The 24,992-nt window shown below is 38.8% G+C and overlaps 3 protein-coding genes and 1 long non-coding RNA gene across 9 annotated transcripts; 3 read left to right on the forward strand and 1 right to left on the reverse strand.

Annotated features, from left to right (window-relative positions):
* Positions 1-409: 409 nt before the first annotated feature.
* Positions 410-7,231, forward strand: nudt13 (nudix (nucleoside diphosphate linked moiety X)-type motif 13). 5 transcript variants are annotated; one of them, XM_044101982.1, is made up of 10 exons: positions 410-583; positions 1,924-1,947; positions 2,542-2,679; positions 2,757-2,899; positions 3,386-3,493; positions 3,597-3,703; positions 3,817-3,942; positions 6,185-6,296; positions 6,588-6,742; positions 6,976-7,231. In XM_044101982.1, exons 3-10 carry the CDS (start codon positions 2,576-2,578, stop codon positions 7,165-7,167), a joined length of 1,047 nt encoding a protein of 348 aa, XP_043957917.1. In that variant the 5' UTR covers positions 410-583; positions 1,924-1,947; positions 2,542-2,575; the 3' UTR covers positions 7,168-7,231. The 5 variants fall into 5 exon arrangements, with proteins under 5 accessions (XP_043957917.1, XP_043957914.1, XP_043957915.1 ...); XM_044101979.1 differs by having other exon boundaries at positions 411-583; positions 1,883-1,947; XM_044101981.1 differs by lacking the exon at positions 410-583 and adding an exon at positions 596-895 and having other exon boundaries at positions 1,883-1,947.
* A 1,807-nt stretch (positions 7,232-9,038) lies between these two features.
* rpp30 (ribonuclease P/MRP 30 subunit) lies at positions 9,039-15,553 on the forward strand. Of its 2 annotated transcripts, none has more exons than XM_044101986.1 (11): positions 9,039-9,343; positions 10,159-10,217; positions 10,303-10,401; positions 10,528-10,599; positions 11,754-11,843; positions 11,917-12,033; positions 12,118-12,147; positions 12,395-12,432; positions 12,671-12,750; positions 12,880-12,954; positions 15,376-15,553. In XM_044101986.1, the coding sequence occupies exons 1-11, from the start codon at positions 9,262-9,264 to the stop codon at positions 15,411-15,413; spliced, it is 780 nt and encodes a 259-aa protein (XP_043957921.1). In that variant the 5' UTR covers positions 9,039-9,261; the 3' UTR covers positions 15,414-15,553. The 2 variants fall into 2 exon arrangements, with proteins under 2 accessions (XP_043957921.1, XP_043957920.1); XM_044101985.1 differs by having other exon boundaries at positions 9,045-9,343; positions 10,303-10,425.
* LOC122822907 lies at positions 9,273-21,071 on the reverse strand. Its single transcript, XR_006369242.1, has 3 exons — positions 20,946-21,071; positions 18,258-18,404; positions 9,273-9,402 (listed from the first exon to the last, which is right to left on the reverse strand). It is a non-coding gene; the product is annotated as an uncharacterized LOC122822907 (long non-coding RNA).
* minpp1b (multiple inositol-polyphosphate phosphatase 1b) lies at positions 18,403-24,519 on the forward strand. The gene is made up of 7 exons (XM_044101984.1): positions 18,403-18,846; positions 19,080-19,271; positions 20,580-20,780; positions 20,974-21,071; positions 21,676-21,806; positions 21,888-22,021; positions 23,071-24,519. Exons 1-7 carry the CDS (start codon positions 18,444-18,446, stop codon positions 23,322-23,324), a joined length of 1,413 nt encoding a protein of 470 aa, XP_043957919.1. The 5' UTR covers positions 18,403-18,443; the 3' UTR covers positions 23,325-24,519.
* Positions 24,520-24,992: the final 473 nt, after the last annotated feature.

Raw genomic sequence — 24,992 nt, forward strand, 5'->3', positions numbered from 1 at the left:
GTATGTTATTATTCTTAATTTAACGAATGACAACAAAATCATTAATACAAATGAAATATGTTGGTCAATGTTCCTTCTATTTCTACGGAAGAGGATTAGGGCCACCGAAAAAAAAAGAAAAGAATTCTGACTTTAAAGTCAGAATTCCGAGATTAAAGTCAGAATTCTGAGATTAAAGTCAGAAAGTCAGAATTTTTTTTTTTTCGGTGGCCTTAATCCTCTTCCGTATATTTCAGCCAATTATATATGTATTTGATCACGCATCTCCTCTGATGCGCGATCAAATACAACCCATGACAACCAATTACACGCTCTTATTTTGAAAACCGACACGGAAAAATTAAGCAGTCACGTGACCAATGCAATGCGAGGCATCGTTTGTTATCAGTCACGTGGTTTTCAGCAAGACTACGCAAGAAGCGGGGCTTCATCTAACACGCCCCCTTTTTACTCGGTACACCCCTCGAAGTTTGGCTTCAGACGTCCCATCATCACTATTGCAGGGAACATGATTAACCAGCAGGTGGAACCAAGAATCAATCACCAGCAGAAGAAGAAGAGATGAGTGGTACAGAACATTCAGGTACCGGACACACGGGCTGATGCTTAAACACAAACTGCAGGCCTTTAATTTGGTAACCACAACATATGACTGTACACATCTGGCCCATTGGATGCTGCTCCCTGTCACAACCGAGCCTTTCGGTGGGATTACTGACAGCAGGTCGACACAGAACTCTGGCATAACAGGGTAGTTGCTTTGGGTTTCTGCTCAGAACCATCAGTCAGGAGGTTGACAGGAAAACAGCAACGGAGAGTTGTTTTACAGAACCAAGAAAGCTGATTAAGCCGGTGAATTTCCTGGCTTAAGTCTCGATTCGGTTTCACAAAAGAGGTAACACATAAGTTACCATGACGATTTCTTTTGTGCAGCTAACCTGCCCCAGACCAGGCTAACAGTCAGGTTTAGTTAACCTGACTTTGCTCAAACAGTTAAACAAGAAAGTGTCCCTTCAAAACAAAAACCTCAGAACTCAAAAAGGAGGTTAACCATCGGTAAAGCTAATTAAATTCGTTATAGGTCTTATACCTTCTAAGTTATTTGCACAATGTACTCCACATTTCATCCACATACTTCCCAGATACTGCAAAAGTATTCTTATATTTGATCTTGACCTGTTGTGTTTGTTCTGTATAAATATTTCTAAGATGTGGGACAGAAAAAAGTAACATGAATGAATCTGCTGTCAGATTAACATGTTACAATATTGACTTTCACTGTTCATTTATTTGGCTAAAGTTGTTTATTTGAGGATATGACAGGTATGATAATGATGTTTTTTTTTATTCAAGAATGGTTTTGGATTGTATATTTTACGCTATTTATGCATTCAATCGATCTGCTATTGTTTGAGTTTTTTTCCTTATCATGATGTGCTTCAATTCCTCATAATCCTCAATCAAAAGATGATCTTTTGGTCTCTTAAAAAAATCTGTAGACACATATTCATCTGAATTACTTAAGCCTGGGCCGACTCAGCTGCACCTCCTGAGCCTGGTTTGGTCTTTCTGAAACAGGCGGTCTACAATATCGACTCAGTTCCTCCAGTAGTAATGGCCCAGAACTCCAGCAAACTATAGTGAGAAACTTGTGCAAGAAATCCCAAATGATTTTACCCATGTCCTACAGTTTAAAAGACAGTTTCGCCAGATACTGACCAAATGTATGTACATTTTTGAAATGTAGAAAATGTTCTTAATATGTTTTCTAACATTTAGCAAATACAATTAATTTCAAGTATTCTGACTGATCTAAGACAAGATAAGCTTGGTCTGATTTAACTTCAGACAATGAGAAAAATAAATCTGTGTGTCTTTTTAGTTGCTGTATTTAAACTTCTGGTTTCAACTGTATGTTGACAGGCAGGTATCATAGAACCTCACCAGGTAAGGACTTGACATTTTTAAAATAAATGATTAAATTAGCTGGAAACTAGCACAAAGAACCCAAGACCAACAAGATAAATCACTTAATTATTAATTAATTATTCTTATGAATATAAGGAGCATGTTTTGTGTAGAGCTCCACACATCTCTGAGGATCACCAGAGAAACTGTTCAGTCTAGGAGACATTTTCTTAAAAGACTGAGAAAGAAAAAATTGACAGATTTTGAGAACTATTGCAACATGTTTTATATTGACTCAAGCAATGACTTTTGAGAACTTATGAGGACTATTACTTTAGAGGGAATGACCATTTAGTGTAGCATAGTTCATTTTCATAGTTCAGTACTGGACTATGAACAGAACTTGTTTTTAAAATCCAAATTAGTCATGTCTTAAGACATGATATAGATTGTTTTCTGACCAGACAAAAGTTTGTTTTTCTGTAAAATAAGACCAGAACGGAGCTGTGTGAGTGTGCTTCACAGGACTGGGTTCTTGTGTGTTGTGTCTCACCGTTTGCACTTAAGATGAACAGTTTTTCTTGTACCATCACTACTATGTGTACCTAACTTTACCGTACTGTCCTTCTGCAGGCAGTAGAACCACAGCAGCTCTCCGGTTCAGAGCATGATCCAGTCCAGCATGTTGGCATTAAGGCCCCTGAGGACCTTTCTCTTTGGAGAACATTACAGCCTTACTCGGTTCTGCTCAGGCTTTGTGTCCAGAATGAGGTTTGGGAGCTCACATGCAACTGATTGATTATTTGATTGATTGATTTATTGATTGACTGATTGATTGATCTCTTCAGGTACATAAACAGGCTGAAGGAGAATGATGCAGCATGTCTTTCAGCGCTGCAAAGTGGGCACATTTTCCTGTTTCATCGTCTCATCCCGCTGCTGCAGTGCAGTGATCCAGAAACCTATAGACCTATTGCTCTCACCTACTCAGGTACACAACCTTAGAAATTAAAACAGACCTTCAGATAGACATCCTCAAAAACTGAAGTACAAGATCAGTCACCGAGACAAACTTCACACCAAGAATGATGCACACAAAACTTGACATAGTACCTCAGACCTAACTCTAATGTAGAACCTGAACATCCATTATCTAACATAGTTATCTTATAATAATAGATGTTATTTATAATGCCCTTTACAACTTTAGATCACAAATGACAGCTTAAAAGGAATATCCTAAGGCCTTTTTTTTTTAAAACAGTCAGTAGATTGTGGTGCCCTCAGAGTGTTAGGTAGGGCATTTCCTAGATGTGGAGCGAGAAGGCATGGTTCCTAGTTTGGTTTTGGGTATGTGGAGAAGGTTTGAGTTGGTGGAGCAGAGTGAGAGTCACCAGGGAAGCTGGTGCCTATCTCCAGCAGTCAATGGGTGAGTGGCAGTGTAACCTGATCATTGATCTTTGGCTTTATCTTCTAGAAGTCCAGTCAGTCCTTCATAAATGTGGTTCTGATGGATCCTTGCTAAAAGAATCCATTCTGATTGGCTGTTCTGAGCAGAACCATGCCCAGTTCTGTCTGGATGTGGGTAAGAGCATGTTGGACTCTTTCTATCTGTCACTTCAAACTTTGAGAAAGATTTTGCCTGATTGAGTTCTGGGGGTTCTGTTTGGATTCTGGTATGTTTTCAGGAGAACTGGATCCAGCAGCAATCGCAGAGAATTGTAAGGGAACGTTCATGGATCTCAGGAAGGCTTTCTTTCTCCTAGAAGGAGCTGATGCACCTCTGGTCGCCAAAGTGAGTAACTGCTGCTGGACTTTTTTGTTCTGTTTTTGTGATAGTCCAGAACTCCAGATTTTCTTCATGGAATCTAATTTGTGTTCTGGTCCTGATATCGGTGTGTTTCGCAGGCTCAGGCTTTGCTGCGATGGCACCAGATTAACAGGTTCTGTGGCGCTACAGGCCAGCTGACCCAACGGAACCAGGCTGGAAGCCAGAGAACCTCCAGCAGCAGCTCTATTGTCTACTACCCAAAGGTGTTAAAATAGAACCAAATAGGGTCAGAGTCTGGCTTAGTTAAAAATCTGGGTAACACTTTATTTGACGGGTTGTGAATAAAACGGTCATGACACCGTCATAAACATAACACCTGTCATGAACATGAGTAAGTCTTCATGAATATTTATGACGGTTGTCATAAAGTGTCATTTGGTAAATCATGACACTTTTAATACAAAGTTGACATTATTCAAAATGTCATTGTTATGACAACTTGTCATTAACCTAGAAATCATGATCTGACATAGATTTGTTATAAAAGTATAAAAGTACTTCCTGCAAATTGAAATTTATAAAGGAAAGGTACACGGGTATGTGTGTGTGCACAGATTTATACATTCACATTTTTTTGTGTGTATTTGTCCATACCCCAGTTTTAAAAAGTGTGAAAGTTGCGCACTAATGGGCCCCAGATCTGAATTAGTGACTTTTCTTGCCCTCTGAACTTTGCTACATTCTCTTTCTCCAACCACAAACTTTGATGTATTCTTGAGATTTTATGTGACAGTCCAGAACCAATTAATACATAATTGTGAAGTATGCATGTATAGGCTTTGATCTAAACCTGGGGTGTCAAACTCGTTTTAATTTCTGGCAACATCAAGATTATGAAATTAACTCTATCATAATCTTGCTGGATTATGATAGTTCAACGGATAGAGTAATTGTCCTGTAATTGGAAGGCTGTAGATTCAGTTCTAGCTTCCTCTTGCTATTGAGCAAAGCATTTAACATATTTGTGTATAAATGTGTGAGTGTTTGTGAGTGCAATTAAAAAAATGTGGCTGTAGGGCAAATTGCTTTGAATAGTCAAAATGACTGGAAATTGCTATAAAAGTTCAATCCATTTATTCTTGAGATTCACACAGCTGAAGTTAATTTTCTAATTAGGTGACTTCTAAAGGCGGTTGGGTGCACTGGACTCTAGCTAAGGTTTTCAGAGCAAATGGAAATAAATACAAATGCTTGTCTTTCTAAAAACGTTAAACGCCATGTATCATTTTCCACTTGTACTGAACCAGGTTCTCGTTCTGCTGGAGGTTTCTTCCTTTTAAATGGGAGTTTTCCTCTCCAGTGTTGCTACATACATGCTCTGAATGAAAGATTGCTGTAAAGTAAATGACACAATGCAAGTGATAGTCTATTGGTAATAAAATAAGATAATTTATTTGTCTCCCATGGGAGAAATTTGTCTTAGAAGAGGAGACAAACCTGCAGCACAGCAAAAACTGAACATTACTGTCTCTACATGCTGGTCCAGAAGGAGTGAATCCTGTAAGTCAATGACTCAATGCAATCTGACAGGTTTCCTTCGAAACATTTTAGCTACTTCTTAGTATAATAAAGTGAGCTTAATATATTATTTCACAACTAGGATCAATTGAAATGTATGTATGATTTCTTTTGTAAAGTGTCTCAAGGCGACATTTGTTGTGAATAGCTGCTATATAAACTGAATTGAACTGATTTGAAAGCCACTGCATGACTGAAATGAGTTTGAATTGATCCAGATTGTGACGGGGTTCTCTTATGATTTAGTCAAGCATAATGACTAGTCCAAGTCGGAGATTGTTTTTAGAGGATTTTATTCGGCTTTGGGTCAACAGTTTCACCTCCAGCGTGAGTCTAAGCACAGACTGCCTGCCTGTGGCACAGAGCCCTGCTTTTAAAGCCACAGGCTCCGCCCACAGACATTCCAAACAATCAAGAACTAAACAATTACTTCCAACTCAAATAAACTCTTAAAGTATACAAAATAATAAGAATAATAACAACAACAACAACAGAAATAAATAAATAAACTTGTAAACAAAAATACAATACACAATTTGATACAAAACACCTGGTACTAATCAGATGACATCATGCAGTCATCATGTGACTGCCTCCTAGCAAGCCACCATCTAGAAAAAAAAAACCTACTTGAAAATAAAACCAGGAAACTGTTTGATTCTGAAAATAATGGATTTTGGATGAATGTTTAACTGAAATAGGAACACCGTGTGTGCACCCACAATGAACCTTCTCAGCTCAACCTGCAACAAAAAAGTAAGTTAGTGATTGTATATGTGCCTGCATAACTGACATGGACTCTAAATGTCCTAATTCATGACGGCTCCTCCGTCACACAGATCAAAGTTAAAACAGAAGCAGAGTTAAACCAGCACATATCAGTTGATATTTTACTGTCAGTCTGATGAGTTAATGGTTTTCCTTCAGATGTCTCCAGTGGTGATTGTCCTGGTGTCTGATGGGAAGCGTTGTTTGTTGGGCCGTCAGTCGTCCTTCCCTCGTGGGTTGTATAGTGCTCTGGCTGGCTTCTGTGACATGGGTGAGTCTCCCCAGTTGTTGATACATCTACTCATGTCCTAAAACAGAGGTTCTCAAATCCAGGCGTCAAGATCTGGTGTCCTGCAATTTATAGATCTACCCCAAGTTTAACACACTTTAACCACATAGCTGAATTACCTCCTTAGTGCAGTCAGGTTCTCCAGAGTCCTGCTAGTGACCTGATTGTTTGACTCAGGTGTTGTGAAACAGAGACGTATCTAAAACCTGCAGGACAGGACACCTGTCCTAAAGTAAACCTAGTATGTAATATGTGAGTGTGTGTTGCTTCTAGGGGAGACTCTGGAAGAGGCTCTGCGCAGGGAGGTAGCAGAAGAGGTGGGTCTGGAGGTACAGAACATCATCTATAGTTCATCGCAGCACTGGCCATTCCCTCACAGCTCCTTCATGTTGGCCTGCCATGCCACTGTTAGCCCCGCCCACTCTCAGGTGACTAGGCCTTTTAAAAGTTAACATTTGCCAACAGAGTTTCTGTTAAACTTTAGATAAACTCAAATTAGTCGGGATAAAATAATTAGAATCAGTTTGTACTGGAGCTCTGCTTTAAATGAACAGATAGAAAGTTAAAAGAAAATAAAAGTACTGGCTGCTGGGAACCAGCTGCAGGTGAAATGTTTAGTTAAATGTAAGTTACATATTATGTGACCTGCTGTTTGTTCCAGCTGAATGTGGACCACTTGGAGCTGGAGGATGCTCGCTGGTTTACTGAGGAAGAAATCACCTGCGCTCTGCAGGTAAAAGCTCCACCAAGGAGAGATCATCAACCTGCCTTCTGGCTGCCTCCCAAACATGCTGTTGCTCACCGCCTTATCATGGAGTGGAGGGAGCAGCAACACAGCAAGGACACAGAATGATGTCTCAATGTGTTGAAGAACAATAAAAGAACTCATGAAATAAAGTCCTACTGTATTATCCCTAGCTATGTTATCTAGACTTATTCTGAGAATGAATCATCCTGGTTTACTCATGAAATGGCCCAGAGCTGTCCAAAAACTAGCTGGCATGTTGGTAAAGTTCTAATAATATGATTATATTGCTTATCCATTGTCTTATACCCTTCTCCCTAGTGGAGTCATGAGGGGTGCTGATGTATACCTGCAGTAGTCAATGGGCAAAAGGTGGGGTCACCCTGGACAGGTCACCAGTCCATCACTAGGCAACACAGAGACAGACAGGACAAACAATCATGTACACACACCAAAGAAGAAACTTAGAGAGACCAAACAACTTGACAGTCATTTTTTTTGGACTGTGGGAGGAAGCCAGTGTACCCAGAGAGAACCCACGCATACACAGGGAGATACAGTAGCCTTAAGATGAGCCACTGCTGCACTGTGATGATGTTTCATATGCAGGCAAAAGAAGTCCAACGACCAAAAAACTTCAGGATCGCCTTTTTACAGTTTATTTCTAGCCAGTATGGCAAACAAGAAACAAAGATGAAACATTTGATTGTTTCCAAAAACATAGACCCAACCCAGTACATGCTGGTCCTATACCAGTCTCTATATTTATTGAAAATGGACCTACAGTTCTTCCTGTCTAACTTAGAAAAGTAAACAACAAAAATAATGAAACAAAAAATAAATAAAAAAGCCCACAAATGAACTATTTAAATAACCCACCAAAATATAAAGTGAACTAAGAAAACATTTAACAAAATTCAAAGTAATAAAAATAAAGAATAAATACCACCATCAAGCTTGACAGTCAAAGTAGGAAGAGAAGTTTAAAGCTCATATGAGAGAAACAGAATGGATCATCCCTATTTTGCCATCCCTATGGTAAAACAGGGACTTAATGTAAAACTTAAAAGAGACGTGGCTGAATGTACCACATGCACCTACACATAATGTTGCAGGCAATATTGAGAAACCGCTTCAAGGAATATCAGAGAGTTGTTACAGAGGCAAAATCTCAGCACTCCAATTTTGCCACTAACAGCAAGTCTTTTGGTGTATTTTTTAATATAATTAACTGCCCTAAATCTATACAATTCAGTGATGATGGAACCATGGCTGAAATGTTTAGTATAACAATGCTAGATAAAATATATAGGTGAACATATTTGGCTCACATAAGATTTTGTCTCCTTCTCATCCTTAATATGTAGTAATGTGTAATAAAATGTTAAGAAATATTCTATTACCAAATGTTTTTTTTCACCAACTTGTATATTTTATTGGTCCAACATTTTTTAAAATATAAATTCGAAGTGGACTTGGTTGCTCCTAAAAAATACTTAATAAATAATAATGTAAGAAAAATGTATTATAAAATTATTCATAATGTTTATCCTGTTAAAGCATTTTTGATAAAAAAAAAATAAATAAAAAAAAAATAAAAAAGATAAAGGGGATTTGGACCCTATGTGTACTTTCTGTAAAAATAATAAAGAAAAGCTTGTTCAACTTTTTTGGGATTGTAATTGTATCAAAATATTCTGGAGAGATATGTCAATTTTCTTTCATCAAAAAACTCTCAATATTCATTTAACAGATAAGGATGTTTTGTTTGGGTTGGAGAAATGTGGACTTGTCAAAACAAAATTTTCTAACTTTAAAGTCAGAATTCTGAGAATAAAGTCAGAAAGTCAGAATTCTGACTTTAAAGTCAGAATTTATTTATTTATTGGTGGCCCTAATCCTCTTCCGTATAATAGTGTATATGTGCAATTTTAGTATTTTTTGCATGTGTGTATGAGTCTTTAGTGTGAGACAAAAAATAGTTTTTGTCCTAAACGGCCCCTCATAATAGAACATATACAAACTCTCAATCTTCCACTCACCCTCTTCTCACACTAAGAAGAAATTTGCGTGTATCATCACCAGTTGGTGGCAGTAATGCACCTCATGCTTGTTTGCCAAACCGACAAGAACGTCAAAGAAGATTCCCGCTCCTAACAGTCAGTTCGTTTCCATGTGTAGTAGCCACCTCGCTGCAGCAGGATGTCAGTATTCATGGATCTGAATGTGCTGTTTTCTACAGACAGGAGCCGCCTGCAGAGCCTCGTAGAGACAGCCGCTCACTGTGAGTCCACTTTCAGTTACTCTGGCTCAGGTCTGGTCTGTGAATCCATCCCATTCGGTCTGTAATAATTCAGAATAACAACAGGGGTATCACAAGTTCATTTGACGGCTACACCTGGATACGCGGTCAAGCCAGTCGACGTGGGTTCACTGCGGGTGGTCTAGCTCCCACAGTGCAAACCCATGAGAACCTGGACCTGCATGATGAGGATAGCCTGGTTCGTTAACCACTGACCAACCGGGAACATAACATAAACTGTGTCAACTTTTTTCAATCAGAAACATCAGTATGATTGCATGTTTTCAGTCAGTAGAGCTTTTTTTTTTTTAGAGTTTGCTTTCTGACAATAACTGTGCAGCTCTTCTAACTTGCTGAACTGTGCAGTGAGAGCACCTTCTCTCAATTTCACATCCACCCACTTAGTCCAATGGAGTGATGATGCCTTCCGCATTTTGAAAAATCTTTTACCAACTTACTCGACATCCAGCATACATCCAGCCTCGAGCCTCTGCAGGGTTAATTCACCACTGAGCTGCAATCCCAACAAGACAGAAACTGTTGTTGGGACAGATGCTACCAGATAAGACACCACTACCCCGATTTGCTGAACAAATATGGCGCTTTGTTTTTATTCCCAACAAAAACGTATACTGGATTGAAATTATGAGATTTTTTATTGGGTGTGTCTCCAGAAATCTACAGCTACATGATTAAATATTAATCAACATTGATAAAATTAATGAGCTATTTTAACCATTAATTAAGCCACTTTAGGCTTACTGTTTTTAATTATAGTGTATTTGTTCCTTCTGCAGTGGGATTCTCCACTGTGGCCATCAACTATGTATATGAACTCACAACCAAGAAGAGACAGGTGCAGTTAGCTGCTGTGCTGTTACTGACGCATCCTGTACTCCTGTCAGTCACTGCTCAGTAAAGTCTGTTTGTTTCCTCTGTAGGAAGTTCCATCGCCAGTGCCAATCAGTGAGCTGATTGGTCAGCTGCCTGTTGTACAAGGTCGCTCTCGTCCCATCAAAGTGCTGAATAGACTAACAGTGGTAATGTCAGAGGCCAGTCCCTTTGTGAGTTTTCCTTTGGAGAATGTTGATCAGAGTACCAGATGAAAGCTTTGGGTTTTTTTTTTATAAAGTTGTGATGTGTGTTTGTATGTTTTGCTCTCCTAGAGGCCAAATGATGCAGAGTATCGCGCCTTTGACCTCCTGGCCATCCAGCCGACAACCGAGAAGCTCTTCCATGTGAGATTTACTGACCCTTTGTTTAATCTGAGCTGAAGCAGGATGATGCTTCACCGTTTTTTGTTTATTTATTTGTTTTTAACTCACCTAGTGTTAAAGAAACAAAGTTTTCACTGTTGGCCAAAAGACAGCATACAGTTCACCATGTGGCATGTTCACCATGCTGCTCCATTTGATAAAAACTAGTAATAGTAAAGCCTGATATATCAGCATTCACCGCTAGTTTTCTCTGCTGACCTCCATTTCACAGGAATGGGAAGCTGAGAAGAAATGTCAGGATGAGGGTTAGGTGGAGACCGAGATTTAGCCTTGATCTTGGCGCCCAGCTATTAGTTCAGTTACACCAAGCAGGAAGTCTGCAGAAGGAGAGGCAGGATAGGGTCTCGTTTACAGTATTGATCTCCTATGCAGGTTCACATTAATGATTACACTGTTCAGAAACTTTAGTTGCTGATGTGGCGTCAAAAGGCTCAGAATTCTTTTGATCTTAGGTTATGTTCACACTGCAGGCCTTATTCCTCAATTAAATTTTTTTTTATGTGGTTGTTCATATTTCCAAATAGATGCAACTTATGTGCGGATGCATAGTAAAGGGCACAGTAATGTCAAGCATATAATACATGCTTAGTGTTGGTAGAAGTAAACATGGAGGGAAATGATGGAGCATATGTTGTGGTTTAAAAGTAGTTGTCCAACCGGAGCCAGCACATTAACAACTTAATCCTCGTTATTGTCCGCCATGGTGGTTGTTTTCTTCCTGCTTGTGTGTATCAGTGATGTTTGTCAAGTATCACTGACTTATAGTCTGGGTGAAAGCGATCAGTTCACATTTGAAAAGTTGAGATACATATAGGATTTAAAACCACATATATAGGTGGGCTGGGTTGCATTGGTAAAAATTTGATCTGTGTTGATCAGACTTTCATGAAAAAGAATTCAGATATATGTTACATAAGAGAAAAAAAAAATCTGATTTTTGTCACTTCAGGCTGCAGTGTCAGGCTGCCTTAGAGTCTTTAGGAAGTGTCTCTGCTTCCTCCCTCAGGGCCACCATCTGTCTGAAAGTGTCAACGCTGAAAAACGTCCCTCTGAGCTAAGAGCACTCTGATAGTTTTAATGGAGTAATGCATAGTATCACTGTGTGTTTCTGACAGACCTCCTGCATGCTGTGTGAAGTTGACATCATTTGTATCTCGGTGACAGAGAAACTTCCCTTCTTCTTCAAGAGAGCGCCCATAAACGGGGTGACTACCTCATTCCAAGTTTCCTGGCTTGCTTCCTTGTTTGTGAGTGTTTACTGCATTTCTCATTGTGTAGGCCATTGACAGAGGAGTGGTGTTTGAGGTATCATATGCCTCAGCACTCAGGGACTCCACCATGAGGCGCTACACTATTGCCAACGCTGTTTGTTTGATGGAAAGCTGCAAAGGAAAGGTTGGTGTTCTTACATATGATTCTGCGAGCTGCAACATGATGAGACTTTCAGGTCTGAAATTTTGAAAGCTGTTTCTCTTTCAGAATGTCATCGTCTCAAGTGCAGCTGAGAAGGTCAGTGATCAATAATGTGTGGATAGAACCCAGTCAGTCGGTATTAACCAAAAGTCCTTGATGCTGGTTATCATTTGCCAACACTAGTAGCACTAAGTACTATTTGTTAATATTTTTTAATGATGCAAAACATCAAATTACATTTGTTACCTATTGTTAATAATATCGTTAATACCCCACACCAGAGACAGTTTGGTCCTCTGGGGCCAGTATGGCTCTCTAACTTTGTGTTTGTGTGTTTTTTAAGGCTTTGGACCTTAGAGGACCTTATGACATCATTAATCTGTATCCTCCAGCTGCTGATAATTGTCTGATAGGCCCCTCCCACTCTGACGGAACATGGAAATCAAAGCTTTGCATCAGTCTCCGGTGTGGAGACTGATGCAAGGAACAGTAAGAGAGGCAACAGTTCAGCGGTGTGATGGCACGTTATGATCTTCTTGTAAAACAGTGCAGTGTGGAACTGGATTCAGTGTATTGCAGTGAAATACTTGGTGTGTTGTGTTCCTGACGAGTCTCTCAGAGGGGCGCTGTTTGGTCTGTCAGATGCTGACTCTAAAGAAGCCGTGTCTTCCACCTGCAGAGCCGTTTTACTGCATGCAGGTAAATTATGATGAAGCCTTGCAGCTGCAGAAGCTTCCTGTTGGTTTATCTCAGTCTGCCTGTTCATCTGAAGTTCATCTGTCTGTTCATGTGTTGTATCACATTTTTGACTTTGTTCTTTGTCCTCAGAAACCAGGAAGACTGCTAGTGGCATTGTGTCCACCAGGAAGAGTCAGCAGGAAGGCCTTCAGGACTGTGTCGGCAGTAGGTTTTTTCACATTCATGAATCAGATACAAAGCAACATTAACTCTGACCTGCAGTACTTGAATTAATAAAACCTCAGTAAAACCTCAGGCGATCCAAGGGATCCATGATTAGTTGTATTAATATACAGTACAGACCAAAAGTTAAATAAAAATACTGTAAGCTGTTTGGTTTTTATTAATATGAATAAGATATTGTCACATGGAGGTCCCTATGTTGGTTACGCTGCAATACATTCTGGGTAAATGTCATGCTAGGCCTGATTGCGCTAGTTTCATCCAGGACAACAGCAATGAGTAACATCTTTAAGGCTTTTGGATTTGAATGTTGAAGTTAATGGGAATGAAAAAAACACAAGAGGTGAAGAAGATGAGGAGGACCAAACGGAGGAAGAGGAAAGAGTTGGCCACAGAAGGTGGCGTTTGTGTGGCTTATTTATTTTATTTAGAAACTTCAATTTTCTAAATAAAATGTGCCTCTGGTCAGAACTTGTGGTCCGGAAACTAGTTGATGTGCTCTGTTTAGGATCTGGTCTTTGGTCCGGTGTCTGGTCTATGGTTTCACATTTGATACTGGTAGTAGTAGCAATAATTTTATCAATTAAAGCAGCTCTCAGCACTGCCTGTCTTTGATGTTTCTCCCAGCGTGATTCGTTCATTAGCCAGTGGTGGGGTTTAGTTCCTTTGGGGATAAAAACTGTAAGCATGGCATTTGGGTGTAGCTGGCAAGGGTAAAGCCCATCTGTTAGATTTTTAATTTTGCTCTTACAAATGACTTAAAGTTTTCTGGAGAGAAATGTGAAGAGCACAAATGTGAGTCCTTGGGAAGTTGTGTTCGGCTCTTCCCCACTACACTTTTTTATTTTTTTTTTTTTTTTCATGTCGGAAGTGATGCAGACTCATCTATTTTTTTTTTTTTTTTTGAAAGTTAGCCTTTCTGTGCTTACTCAAAACATTTCAATCCAGAAAGATTCTAATTGCATCATTAACCCAGCATGCACTGTGCACGTGAAAAAACTGGCGACATCCATGGGTGAAAAATATAACGAAAGATATAAAATTTTTCAAGTAATTGTAAGTTTCCATCCAGCCATCCATCCATCCATCTTCTACCGCTTATTTAGTGTCGGGTTGCAGGGGTAGCAGCCTAATTAGGGAGGCCCAGACTTTCCTCTCCCCAGCCACTTGGGCCAGCTCTTCCGGGGGAATCCCAAGGCGTTCCCAGGCCAGCAGAGAAACATAATCCCTCCAGCGTATCCTGGGTCTTCCCCAGGGCCTCCTCCCATTAGGACCAGGCTATTTGTTTACATCTTTTAACTACATTACCTAAATTCAAAGCATGACACATAAAAAAAAAAATTAAGTGCCAGAATGTAATTATATTTATATAGATATAAGTCTTTATCATTATGTTTGGGCTGGTTTTAAATTTCTGTAAGACAACATGGATTATCTGGGTTTATTTGAGTTCATTAGAACCACAACCTTGAGGTTCTCCATTGCTGAGTGTTGTTGCGAAAATCAGAGGAGAGTTGACCACAGCTGCTGCAATCTTAACGTAGAGAAGTTCCCCACTGGGCTAGAACTGAACTGCACATCAACCAGTTAGAGAAAGACTTTCCAGTGGAAAAGCGCTTTAAGATTACCGAAAAAAAATTAAACATATTGCTCATTGTTGGTAAAGCAATGAAAGGGAAAAAGGGACATGAAAGACATAAAAAAATCAAATTGGAAATGTCCATGACAGATGAAAGAAATGAAAATGAGTTTCATTTCATTAGGAAGTGTGTACAAGCATTTACTGTTTGAAGGGTTTTTTATTTGACATTTTTTAAAATGAAAATTTTATTTTATATTGGAACAAGATTTGTAGTATTGCATGTTAGCATTTAAAAGAAAAACATTAGGGGGAAATCTTTATAACATTTTGCTAAACTAATGTTCTGTTGAGCCAGAACAGTTAGTTTAATTTGTGTATGTATCCATTTGGTAGCTGATTTCATACATATTTATTGTTAGCAAAATTAGTTTATATTTCTGTTTATCAATTTGTATTTTCTTTGACGCATTAAAAATATGGAGTTTCATGAAAGTGTCATTTCTGTGCTTGTCTTGTCACATTGTATCAAACTGAATCACTCTGTTTTATTTTAAATTAGTTACTCAAACTGTAGTGATGGAGGGGCAAAATCATAAAATGTTATTGTTTTTCTAATATGGTTCAGATGGTTGGTAGACTACAGAGAAATGCATGATCTACTGTCACAGACTAGAGATGCACTGCCCAGCCCCTCCTGTTTTTCTGTTCTCCTGGTTCTCTTTGGCTAGGTTTACCTGTTTGCCAGTGTTTCCTGCAGTTTAGCCATATTTACCTGTTGGATGACATTTTCTCTTATTCTCTTTCCTATCTTGCCTTAACAGGTGAAGCTCCTGCTGCCAAACGACCCAAACCAACCTGACGGGGATTGAGGAGGCAGAGCCTATTCTCATTTGTTTTACTGTTTTTGTTTGTCCCTTTTTGAAGATGTTTTGCCTCCTAAAACCGATTTATAATTTTGGATCAATAAAGTTTGAAAAATAAATTCTTTATTCATTTTTAGCTAATTGAGAAATAACTTAAATGTATATACACACCTACTTATATACGTAATGTATATATACTTATATCTGGCTCTATGTGTATACAAGTGTATAAGTATTATATATACTTGTATATACAAGTATACTTATATATACTTATGTGTGTACATATTCACACATGTGTATATACATGTGTGTGTGTGTTTCTAAACCTTTTCTTTTTGTCAACATCTAGAGCAGGGGTGCCCAAAGTCAGTCCTTGAGGGTCGGCATCTTGCATGTTTTAGTTCTCTCCCTAGTGGGAGCAACAGCCTTTTCAGAATGTCAGTGTTCCTCTTAGGCCGCTAACAAGCCATCATTTGATCCAGGTGCGTTAAACCAGGGAAAGAACTGAAACACGCAGGATGCCGGCCCTCAAGAACCAACTTTGGGGACCCCTGATGTAGAGCAAAGATGTCAATTTTATTTTCATTTTGACGCCTTCCCAGATCAAAATTTTATTAATAAACTGTTTATGGCAGAATGTATTGATAAAGCCCATTATAAAGTTGTTAAAATATGATTAAACGTCTCCTTATGGATGCGATGAGCACCTTCTGAAAACAAATTATATGTATTTGTTCATCTTAATCCAATCTGGCAAAATACATTCAAAACTGCTGATTGGCAAAATGTCAGTTAAACGCACCATCGCTGTGTCAGAAACTGTATTTCTACAGTCCAGAAGGCAACACGAAACCTCTGGTGGGCTGGATTTGGCCCGTGGGCCTTGAGTTTCACACCTGTAATGTCTTTTCCTCTGTGTTTGTGGTACTAATCAGAGTTCTGAACAGAGACAGGCTCTGGCTCTATGTGTGCAAAGATAAAACAAGTTTTATATTTGTTTTGGTGAGGCTGTGGGAGTCTAGGTTGTTACTGTTCTGGTTGCAGTGAGAATTTAACTTCTCGCACATTAATGAAAAAGTGTGTCGTCCTTTTTCTGTTTTTAAGGTTCTCTTTCAATTGAGCTGAAAGTTCAACTGAAAGAATTCTACATTGTTTCTGTAGGATTCAAGAGAGCAGCAGCCCTCTCTTGCTATCTCTGCTTTTTCTCTTTCATCCCTAGTTGGTTCTATTTTTGCAATCTAGTCTAGCTTCTTGTATATGTATTTACAGGTCCGTAATGCAAAATGCGTGCACAGAGTTGTAAAGACTTCCTATTTTCTTATTTTTGTTGGTGTGGGGACTCGTGGTGAGGCTCTATATGGCTTGATGCCTTGCGGCAGAACCTCCTTTTTATGTGCATGTGAGGAGGGATAGCCTCTGTTTCTACATTTAAAAACCTCAAGGCCTGCTTTTTCAAGGTTCAGACCCTTGATCAAAACAGTTTTGGAAAAACATGTTCATGTAGTTTAGACTCTCCTTTTTGGGTTTCAGACTTGGATCATTTCTCTGCACTTGCTGTTTAGTTGCTTGTGATTCAATCAATCAATTTTTCAACATTTTTAAACAATATGTTCATCTCTGTAGAGGCAGACAGCCTCCACAAAGTCGGCACCAGCTTTTCAAAGTGTTCAGTTTCTGTCTCCTCATTTTAGCTGGATTTAAGTTGATGAGGAGAGTAATTATTATCAGATTCATTCGTGCTGAGACCTGGTTTCATAAGGTCAACCTTATGAATTCTTTTTTATTTTCACAACACACCGTTCTGGCCCAGTCAACAGATTTTAGCCCGAAAAGACACCCAAACCACATTAATTCCACCAAGACCTGATCAATCCACCAAACATCATTGGGTCCAATCAAGTTTCAATGATATTCATTCACTATGATACAGAAAATATGCAAAGAAGCAAAATAATATGAAGAGAAGAAAAAATAAGAAGGAAGAAGACAAAATAAAATAACAGTAAGAAATAAATATAATAAAAATAACCTGTGCACAGTATTTTTGATTATTTTACTTTAGTCCCAAACACTACTCTAAATTTCTTCAGGGAACGATCCGCTCCTCAAATTGAGAAACAGGAAGGGGCTATTTTTTGCAAAAGGTGGTATCGACCCTATGCAGTGTTCCAAAGCAGTAATAAAGACTATTCAGGGAAAAGGAAATAATAGGAAAGATTTAATATTAGAAATTTGGCACAGTTTATTTAGATTACACAAAGGTGATGTTTGGTCCTGTTGGGTACCATCACACAAAGGTATGAAAGACAATGAAAAAGCAGACAAATTAGCCAAAAGGGCTTACAATTTCTATTGGGAAAGGGGAAGGGAAATCAGTTAAGAGTAAACAAATAGAAATATGGCAAAAAAGATGGAATGAAAACAATAGGAGTTTATATAAAATACAAAAGTCAGTATTAATTAAAAAAAATACTGAGTAACAGAAGGGAAGAAATAATAATGAGATTAAGAGTAGGTCATAACTATCTATGACATTATATGTCTAACAGGGAGGGGAAAAAAATCATAAATGTGAACGGTGAAGCTAGCAAGAAAATCTAGAACATGCATTGAGGAATTGTTAAACATATGAGGCTGAAAGGGAGAAAATGAGAAGAATGGTTGGAAGGACAGGACAGGAATGGAGAATACTGGGAAAAGAAGGAAACAGTGGATATTTACAGATTAAGGAAAGCATTATTTATTTAGCTTCAGAATACAAAACAAGAAAAAATGGAATTTAATAGATGTAAAGTAGCGTTGCTACACACTCATGTACAGTAGGTGGAGGTACATACCTCAAAGTTGCTTGCTATCCTCTATAATAGAAAAGATGAAGAAGGAGGAGGAGAATAATATCCAGTCGCTGATTTCCTGGTTCGATTCGGTTGATCCGTCTAAAGAAAGGGTCCTTAAAAGGCATCTAGAAGGTCCTGTTGTCAGATCTGGGAACATAAACACAGCAAACAAAGCTATCAGCTGTTATGTTCCATCTCGGAACACATGGATTCCTGTGGCTGGCGGCTCTCAGCCTGATTCCGACCCGTGTATTGTGCTCTTTCGCGGAAATACCGGATGTCCCTAGTATTGCCACTTACTTCGGTACTAAGACCCGTTATGAGGAGGTGAAACCGAACCTACTCCGAGACCCTTTAACCGTGAACACCTCGGTCCTCAGACCCCCGCCAGGTGAGTTTTGCACACCATTACACGTGACCGCCGTCATTAGACATGGCAGACGGTTTCCTACCATCAAGAACATCCGCAGAATACACAGACTAAGCAAACTACTCCAGAATGAAGCTTCCAGAACCTCAGAGAGCCCCACTGGCTGGCTGGATGAGCTCCGGAACCGTTGGGAACCCTGGTACACCGAGGACATGGACGGTAAGTATTCTAGACTGGAATTTTTGCTGGCAACTTTTGCAGGAAATTTCTCTTCAGAAAATCTTTTTCAAGTAAAATTCTGAAGCTGAATTTAAGGTAATAAAAAGGGGGATGGGGGAGTATTTACATTACACAGGATTAAAAAAATCAGGCCTATTTCAATAAAAAAATCATTGGCATCTAGTATTTTAAAATATTCCAGAAAAATGTATCCTCTTATGCCTCTTAATCAGGTCGGCTGGTGAGGAAGGGTAGGGAAGACCTCCTGTTCCTGGCCCAGCGGCTGGCCACTTTGTTACCATCTCTGCTGTCGGATGAAAACGTGAAGAAGAGGAGAATCCACTTTGTGACCAGCTCTAAGCATCGCTGTGTGAACAGCGTGGAGGCATTCCAGGAGGGTCTGCAGCAGCACTGGGGTAGCCATGGTGAGAGTCACCACTGCCGTTGCTGCCACCACTGAAAGATATTCTGATGTTCTGACTATCTGTGCTACCTTGTCAGATCAGCGCTACGATAGAAAACCTTTAGCATTTCTAATTGTAAGTGTTTTTAAGGATGAAACCGTATCAGACAGGGGAAACTAAGTTTTTAACAAGCAGACATCTACAAATACAAATCCTTGCAAACTTTTTTTGCGCATTAATACATTGTATGACCGTCTTTATCAAATGAAGCCCAGCCAAAATGTGTCCACCGAACTGTACAGGTCACTCTGCACCTGAAATGATAGCCTATGCTTAATATAAACTAATATTACACCATAGATATAAACAGCCTCAATATCACATAATATCGTTACCAACATGCTCTACTTAGTACGGTTTGATAAAACAAAAAAAACAATTAAAGCCTCTATATTTTAAATAGGGACAAAATGTCCCACAAAACCAATGTATTTTGTCCTGATTCACATGGTTGACGACAAGCAATACTTTCTTGCTTACATTATTGTAAGGACATTGCGGACGGCAAATAAAGCCATTTACAAATATGGTTACAAGCTGCCTGTCATGTAAACTTAAAACATGAAGTAATACAGCAGTTAAATGAAAGCCAAGTATAAAATTAATTATTAAACGAAACTTCTACAGGTTGGACGTATTGATAAGAAACCTGATGAGTAAGCAGTATGTGATTAAATATTCACATACTTAGTAGTGCATGCACATTACTACAAGGTAGGTGTATTTGCTACTTGTTCTTTTCTATAAAGCCACTATGTTGATCCATTAGCTTCAGCTTTCTTTGTTAGTATCGGTTAGCTTAGCTCTTTTTAGTCGACGCGTTTCTGTTCAGTGATATGTCTTGTGCATTAAATAATTAACAATACTTACGGTTCCACAAAAAGTATGAACTTTACTTTCTTTGGCATAACATGAAAATTATTTTGTCTTGCACAGCATTCTTAAAATTAACGATCAAAAACTGTGTAGAGGTTAAGCGACCACACTACATCCAACTTTCTTTCTTTTCTCTCATAAGTGACACCGCACTTTCTCTATATATATACAATTGTGTCCTTTAGGTGGCGCTTTTTTACAAAAAACATAGTAAAATAAAACCTTACTGTAAAGACAATATCTAAATATGCAAAAGGCATACAGAAAATAAACAATGTTAAAACTAACATTTTTGGCTCTTACAGTAGGACTGATTGATGAGTAGCACAGATGGTCAGAACACCTGACAAGCCTTTTACCTAAAATGTTGACCTCTGACCTCTGCTCCTACAGACAGTGCTCAAGGATACAACCATGAGGTGGATGATGGACTAATGCGCTTCTTTGAGCGTTGCCGTGGTTATGTGGAAGGCGTGGAGAACAACCACACTGCGCTGCTGGAAGTTGAGAAGTTCAAACATGGCGAGGAAATGCAGGCAGTGAGGAGGAGGTTGGCTGAGAAACTCGGCCTTTCTCTTCACCTACTCACCCCAGGTATGAGCCTGGAGGCATTCCCTCAGGTTAGAGAGGGAATATAGTACTTGGAAGTTGAAGAATATTACAGCATTTTTTTTATCAACTTTGCAGATCTTTTTCTTATTCTGTATGTTTAGTCACTCTATCAGATTGTAATGTTAGAAAGAAAATGTGCCCTTTGACCTTTTCTTCCCCTTTCGGACTCTTCTAGACTTGGTGGAAGCAGCGTTCTTCATTTGTTCCTACGAACTGTCCATCAAATCCATCCACTCGCCCTGGTGCTTCCTGTTCGATGAGAGTGATGCAAAGGTATGAGATCAATATTTTCTGAAAGATATTTGCAAAATTTATATAAAACCAAAGAAAATGCAAATAATGTATTATTTCTCAATAAAATGACAGAGAACCTCAATTTACTTTGGTTTAAAATGCTGAATTGTCAAAAATAAAGTTTGAATCAATACAGGTGTGGGTGAAGAAGGTGCCTAGGTAGCAAAAACCAACCTCAGCAACATGTTATGAACGTTTTCATCTTTAAAAGAAACACACTGAATCAATCATTTTGACAGAGGATGCACATCTGGCCTTATAAGATGTCACATGATTTTCGCCCCTTCAACTTTCAACTTTTAACTCAAGTTAAAAGTTTTCCCTACTATAAAAATAAAATGGTTGATCAGAGATGGAATGTTGAAAAGTTTGGTCCAGGCATTTAGAATCTTTGAATTGGAACACTGTTTAGTCCAAAGGGTTATCCTCTGGAGGCAGAAACAGAGATGTGTTCATTTTACATTTTGAATCAGGAAAAATGTTGATTCTGAGGTTTATCATCTGGGATCTTGAACAAAGACCAAAATATATTTAATTGATTAATGATTTTTGATGCCGTTTTCTCCTTGTCATTTTTCTGCAGGTGTTAGAGTACAGTTTTGATCTGAAGCAATTCTGGAAGCGCTCTCATGGTCACTCAATCAGCAGTCTGTCTAGCTGTCCACTCTTCCATCACATCTTCAGGACCCTAGATAAAGCTGGTCGTCCTCGCAGGTGGGGTGTTCCCTGACTAAGCTTTAGGAACCCCCTTACTGATTCCCTATTGTTTATTGACTGAATCCTGGTTGATTCCAGATCCACCGAGGCAGCTCCAGAACCAGCCTCTGTCTTGGTGGGACATGCTGAGACGCTCATACCCCTCATCTCCCTACTTGGACTGTACAAAGACCAGACTCTGCCCACTGCTAGCAACTATCACACACAGCATGGTATGAAGTCTGACATTTATCAAATTTAAAATATGTATGCATTTCTTTCTATATGCCAGGAAAGATTCCCAGTTTTGAAAAAAAGGTCTCACTTTTTCCAAAAAGGAAAGATAAATTTTTACAAGGAAATGTTCTTTAAATGATTAAAGACCATAGTGCTGGAAGCATTTTTTAACTATATGTTATGTAAAAATAAGTAAAAAAAAAAAAAAAAAAAAAAGTTTAATAAAATTTGAAGTGTTGGGGAAACTTTGTGTTAAAAAGTTATTTAAAAAAACAAAAAAAAATGTAGGAAAACCTGACTCCTTTCTGGACATATTCAAAATTTCACCCAGATTACTAAATAAAAATGCATTTATTTATTTTAAAAAATATATATTTTATAAGAAAAAGAGTTTACACTGCAAAACTGGAATGGTTGGTGGAATTATTAAAAGGCTGGTACGTATTTTCCAGGCACACAGTGCTATTTTATAGCACAGTCAATCAACTATTGTGATTGATTGTTATGCTGTATATTAAACATAATTTAAAAGAAATTGGACTTCATAATTTGAAGCATCATCACAACAATGCTTCTCATTATGACTGTAGCAACCATTGTTTGGAGCGTAGAACTGGGAATTAGGACGTATGTTAAGCACACCAGCAGCAGGTACTTGCTAACTGTAGAGCTTTTGTGAGGGAGGTGAGGACAGAGGTGTATTGTGAGGTGGAAGCTCAGCTGAAGACTACAGCTCCAAGAGGAGCTTTCTGGAAATACTCAGCGCCTTGTGGGAGCAAACACATCAACACCTCTGAATGACTGCCACAGGAAATTTAAGGAGTTCTCAAATATACATAAAAGAGTCAAGGAGACACTCTTGCTATGTTTTTGATGAAGGAATAATAACATGATATAAAGCTCATAAAAAAATCTCTGTTCAGCTCTCTTTACTCTTGATATCACTTTTTAAAATCTACTGTAGCCAACTGCCTTCAGAAGTCACATATGTTTTCAAATGAACATGTCCTGTTGTTCAGAACAGTAACTGCATAGCTCTCTGTAGGAAGAAGTTTCCGGACCAGTCGCATCATTCCGTACGCTGCCAACCTGCTCTTCGTTCTCTATGACTGTCAGCGTGGCCCCCGACTACAGCTGCTCATCAATGAGACTCCACTACACTTTCCAAACTTTCAGACTGAGGATGCACCACTCTACAGGGATGTTCGTGCAGCATACCGCTACCTGCTAGATGGCTGTGACTTCAACAGAGAGTGTGAGAGGAAACCCAAAAGCCGGGGACCCAACATTGAGCTTTGACAGCTTGAACCCTTACACACTTTTATTCTGTCTTAATCCACCTGGTGACAAAGCCTCAAACTCACTCAGGCATCATCCAATCAGATACAGTAGCTGCAAAACTGCTCTTCAAGGTCTGAACTTTAAGTGTTGCAAAAACTGACTGGAGTGACTATTCCCTATTTTCTGTTCATAACCTGCTGTCTATTATTAAAGGGCATCCAGATATCTACCAGCTATTTTCAATAGCAAATAGTTTCTGTACCATTTCCAGCCTCTGGATACAAAAATATTAATGTAATCAACTGGAAAAATCTCTGTGTTCCACTCAACTAGCTCAAATTTACTGGAATTGTTTTTAGATGAATACAAAGAATATTGCAGCAAGGCCTTACTCTAATTTTTTAACTGACTCTTTAATCTGGGATTCTGTCTGAAGCTTTAAGTTAATTTCTTGCTGACTCAGGTTTTATTTAAGGCAGCAGCATGTAACTTTTATTTAAAATGTTTTCTGCATATTTGTTAAAACTGTTGCTATGCCTCGACAACATAATATGAGCATAATATGTAAAGATGGATTTTTTTTCATAGATTGCAGCTACTATTGCAGTCTGCTGTCAGTTGGGAGCCAAGGGGAAAGTCTTAGCGCTGTCAATCATGCCCTTGTATGTGCTGCTAAATGTGCTAATGGCAGAGAAATAATTTGCTGTTACAGAAAACCGTTGGCTATTCCAATTAACTTGAATTTTCCTGGCAGGCTATGTTGTGATAAGCCAGTTGTAGCTTATTACATAAACTGGAGCTAATCCAGACGAAGTCGTAATGGAGTATGAACAGCATTTACATGAGTGTGATGGATAGCGCTAAGACCGTCCTCCTGGCTCTGATTGGCCATTTCTAGTTAGTACTGGGAGAAGGCAGAGGAGCACAATTTTTTTTTACAGCTTTTCTCCCTCTTACTATACTGTTGCAACATAGTGACAGTTCCAACTAATATTTTAAAAATATTTTTTATAAAATTTACAAACTATAGCTTTAACAGTTTTGAAATTGTGACTGCACAAATTTCTGTTGTGGGTTTAGAAAATATCTTGTGGGTGAAAGAATTGGTGTATGTGCCAAATAAGTTTTCAGGGTGCTTTTAGTTCCAAATGTTTCTGAATTAAAGCTTTAATAAAGCAAGATTTTCAGATTAAATATTTGTGTTATTTACTGAAGCAGAATCATGTGGGACTATTTCCCCTTTTCCCAGGCTCTACTTTGGCAGCCCGGCTTTACTTCAAAGAAATCACCTTTCCACAGACCTGGAGCAGGGAGACACCTCAGTGGAGGGGACGGGGATATTGAGCCCCACCTCCAGGTGTTAGAAAGAAAGACATTTACAAATATGGCTAGGTTCAGGTAGGGCTCTGTCTACTCAAAAACCGCCACACAATCTAACTATACTTATTGGTCCCCCAAAACTTCATGAAATGGCGGGAAATTCTACATCATGCTGCTGGCACTTACCAACAACTCATAGGCTGAAGTGACAGCGCAGCCCACCACAAATAATAACCCGGCGGAACACGGTGTGCTGAATAATAAAACATAATTTAACAAAGCTTCGAGGCAGATAAATTTTCCTCGAGGAATTTTAATTATCGAGGTAGTCGAATCTTTTGAGGAATCGTTACAGCCCTACTGTCA

This window comes from Gambusia affinis, linkage group LG20, assembly GCF_019740435.1.
Source record: "Gambusia affinis linkage group LG20, SWU_Gaff_1.0, whole genome shotgun sequence".
NCBI classification, from domain to species: domain Eukaryota; kingdom Metazoa; phylum Chordata; class Actinopteri; order Cyprinodontiformes; family Poeciliidae; genus Gambusia; species Gambusia affinis.

What these genes read in the sequence shown, in the direction of transcription:
- rpp30 (XM_044101985.1), top strand. Translation starts at nt 9,262, where the DNA reads ATGTCAGTATTCATGGATCTGAATGTGCTGTTTTCTACAGACAGGAGC. An exon ending in CAACCGAGAAGCTCTTCCAT is followed by an intron (nt 10,600 to 11,753) that starts GTGAGATTTACT and finishes TGTTTCTGACAG; the next exon opens with ACCTCCTGCATGCTGTGTGA. An exon ending in CCTTATGACATCATTAATCT is followed by an intron (nt 12,433 to 12,670) that starts GTATCCTCCAGC and finishes CGAGTCTCTCAG; the next exon opens with AGGGGCGCTGTTTGGTCTGT.
- nudt13 (XM_044101982.1), top strand. Translation starts at nt 2,576, where the DNA reads ATGATCCAGTCCAGCATGTTGGCATTAAGGCCCCTGAGGACCTTTCTC. An exon ending in GGCTTTGTGTCCAGAATGAG is followed by an intron (nt 2,680 to 2,756) that starts GTTTGGGAGCTC and finishes TGATCTCTTCAG; the next exon opens with GTACATAAACAGGCTGAAGG. An exon ending in GGCTGGCTTCTGTGACATGG is followed by an intron (nt 6,297 to 6,587) that starts GTGAGTCTCCCC and finishes TGTTGCTTCTAG; the next exon opens with GGGAGACTCTGGAAGAGGCT.
- minpp1b (XM_044101984.1), top strand. Translation starts at nt 18,444, where the DNA reads ATGTTCCATCTCGGAACACATGGATTCCTGTGGCTGGCGGCTCTCAGC. An exon ending in GTACACCGAGGACATGGACG is followed by an intron (nt 18,847 to 19,079) that starts GTAAGTATTCTA and finishes CCTCTTAATCAG; the next exon opens with GTCGGCTGGTGAGGAAGGGT. An exon ending in CAACTATCACACACAGCATG is followed by an intron (nt 22,022 to 23,070) that starts GTATGAAGTCTG and finishes AGCTCTCTGTAG; the next exon opens with GAAGAAGTTTCCGGACCAGT.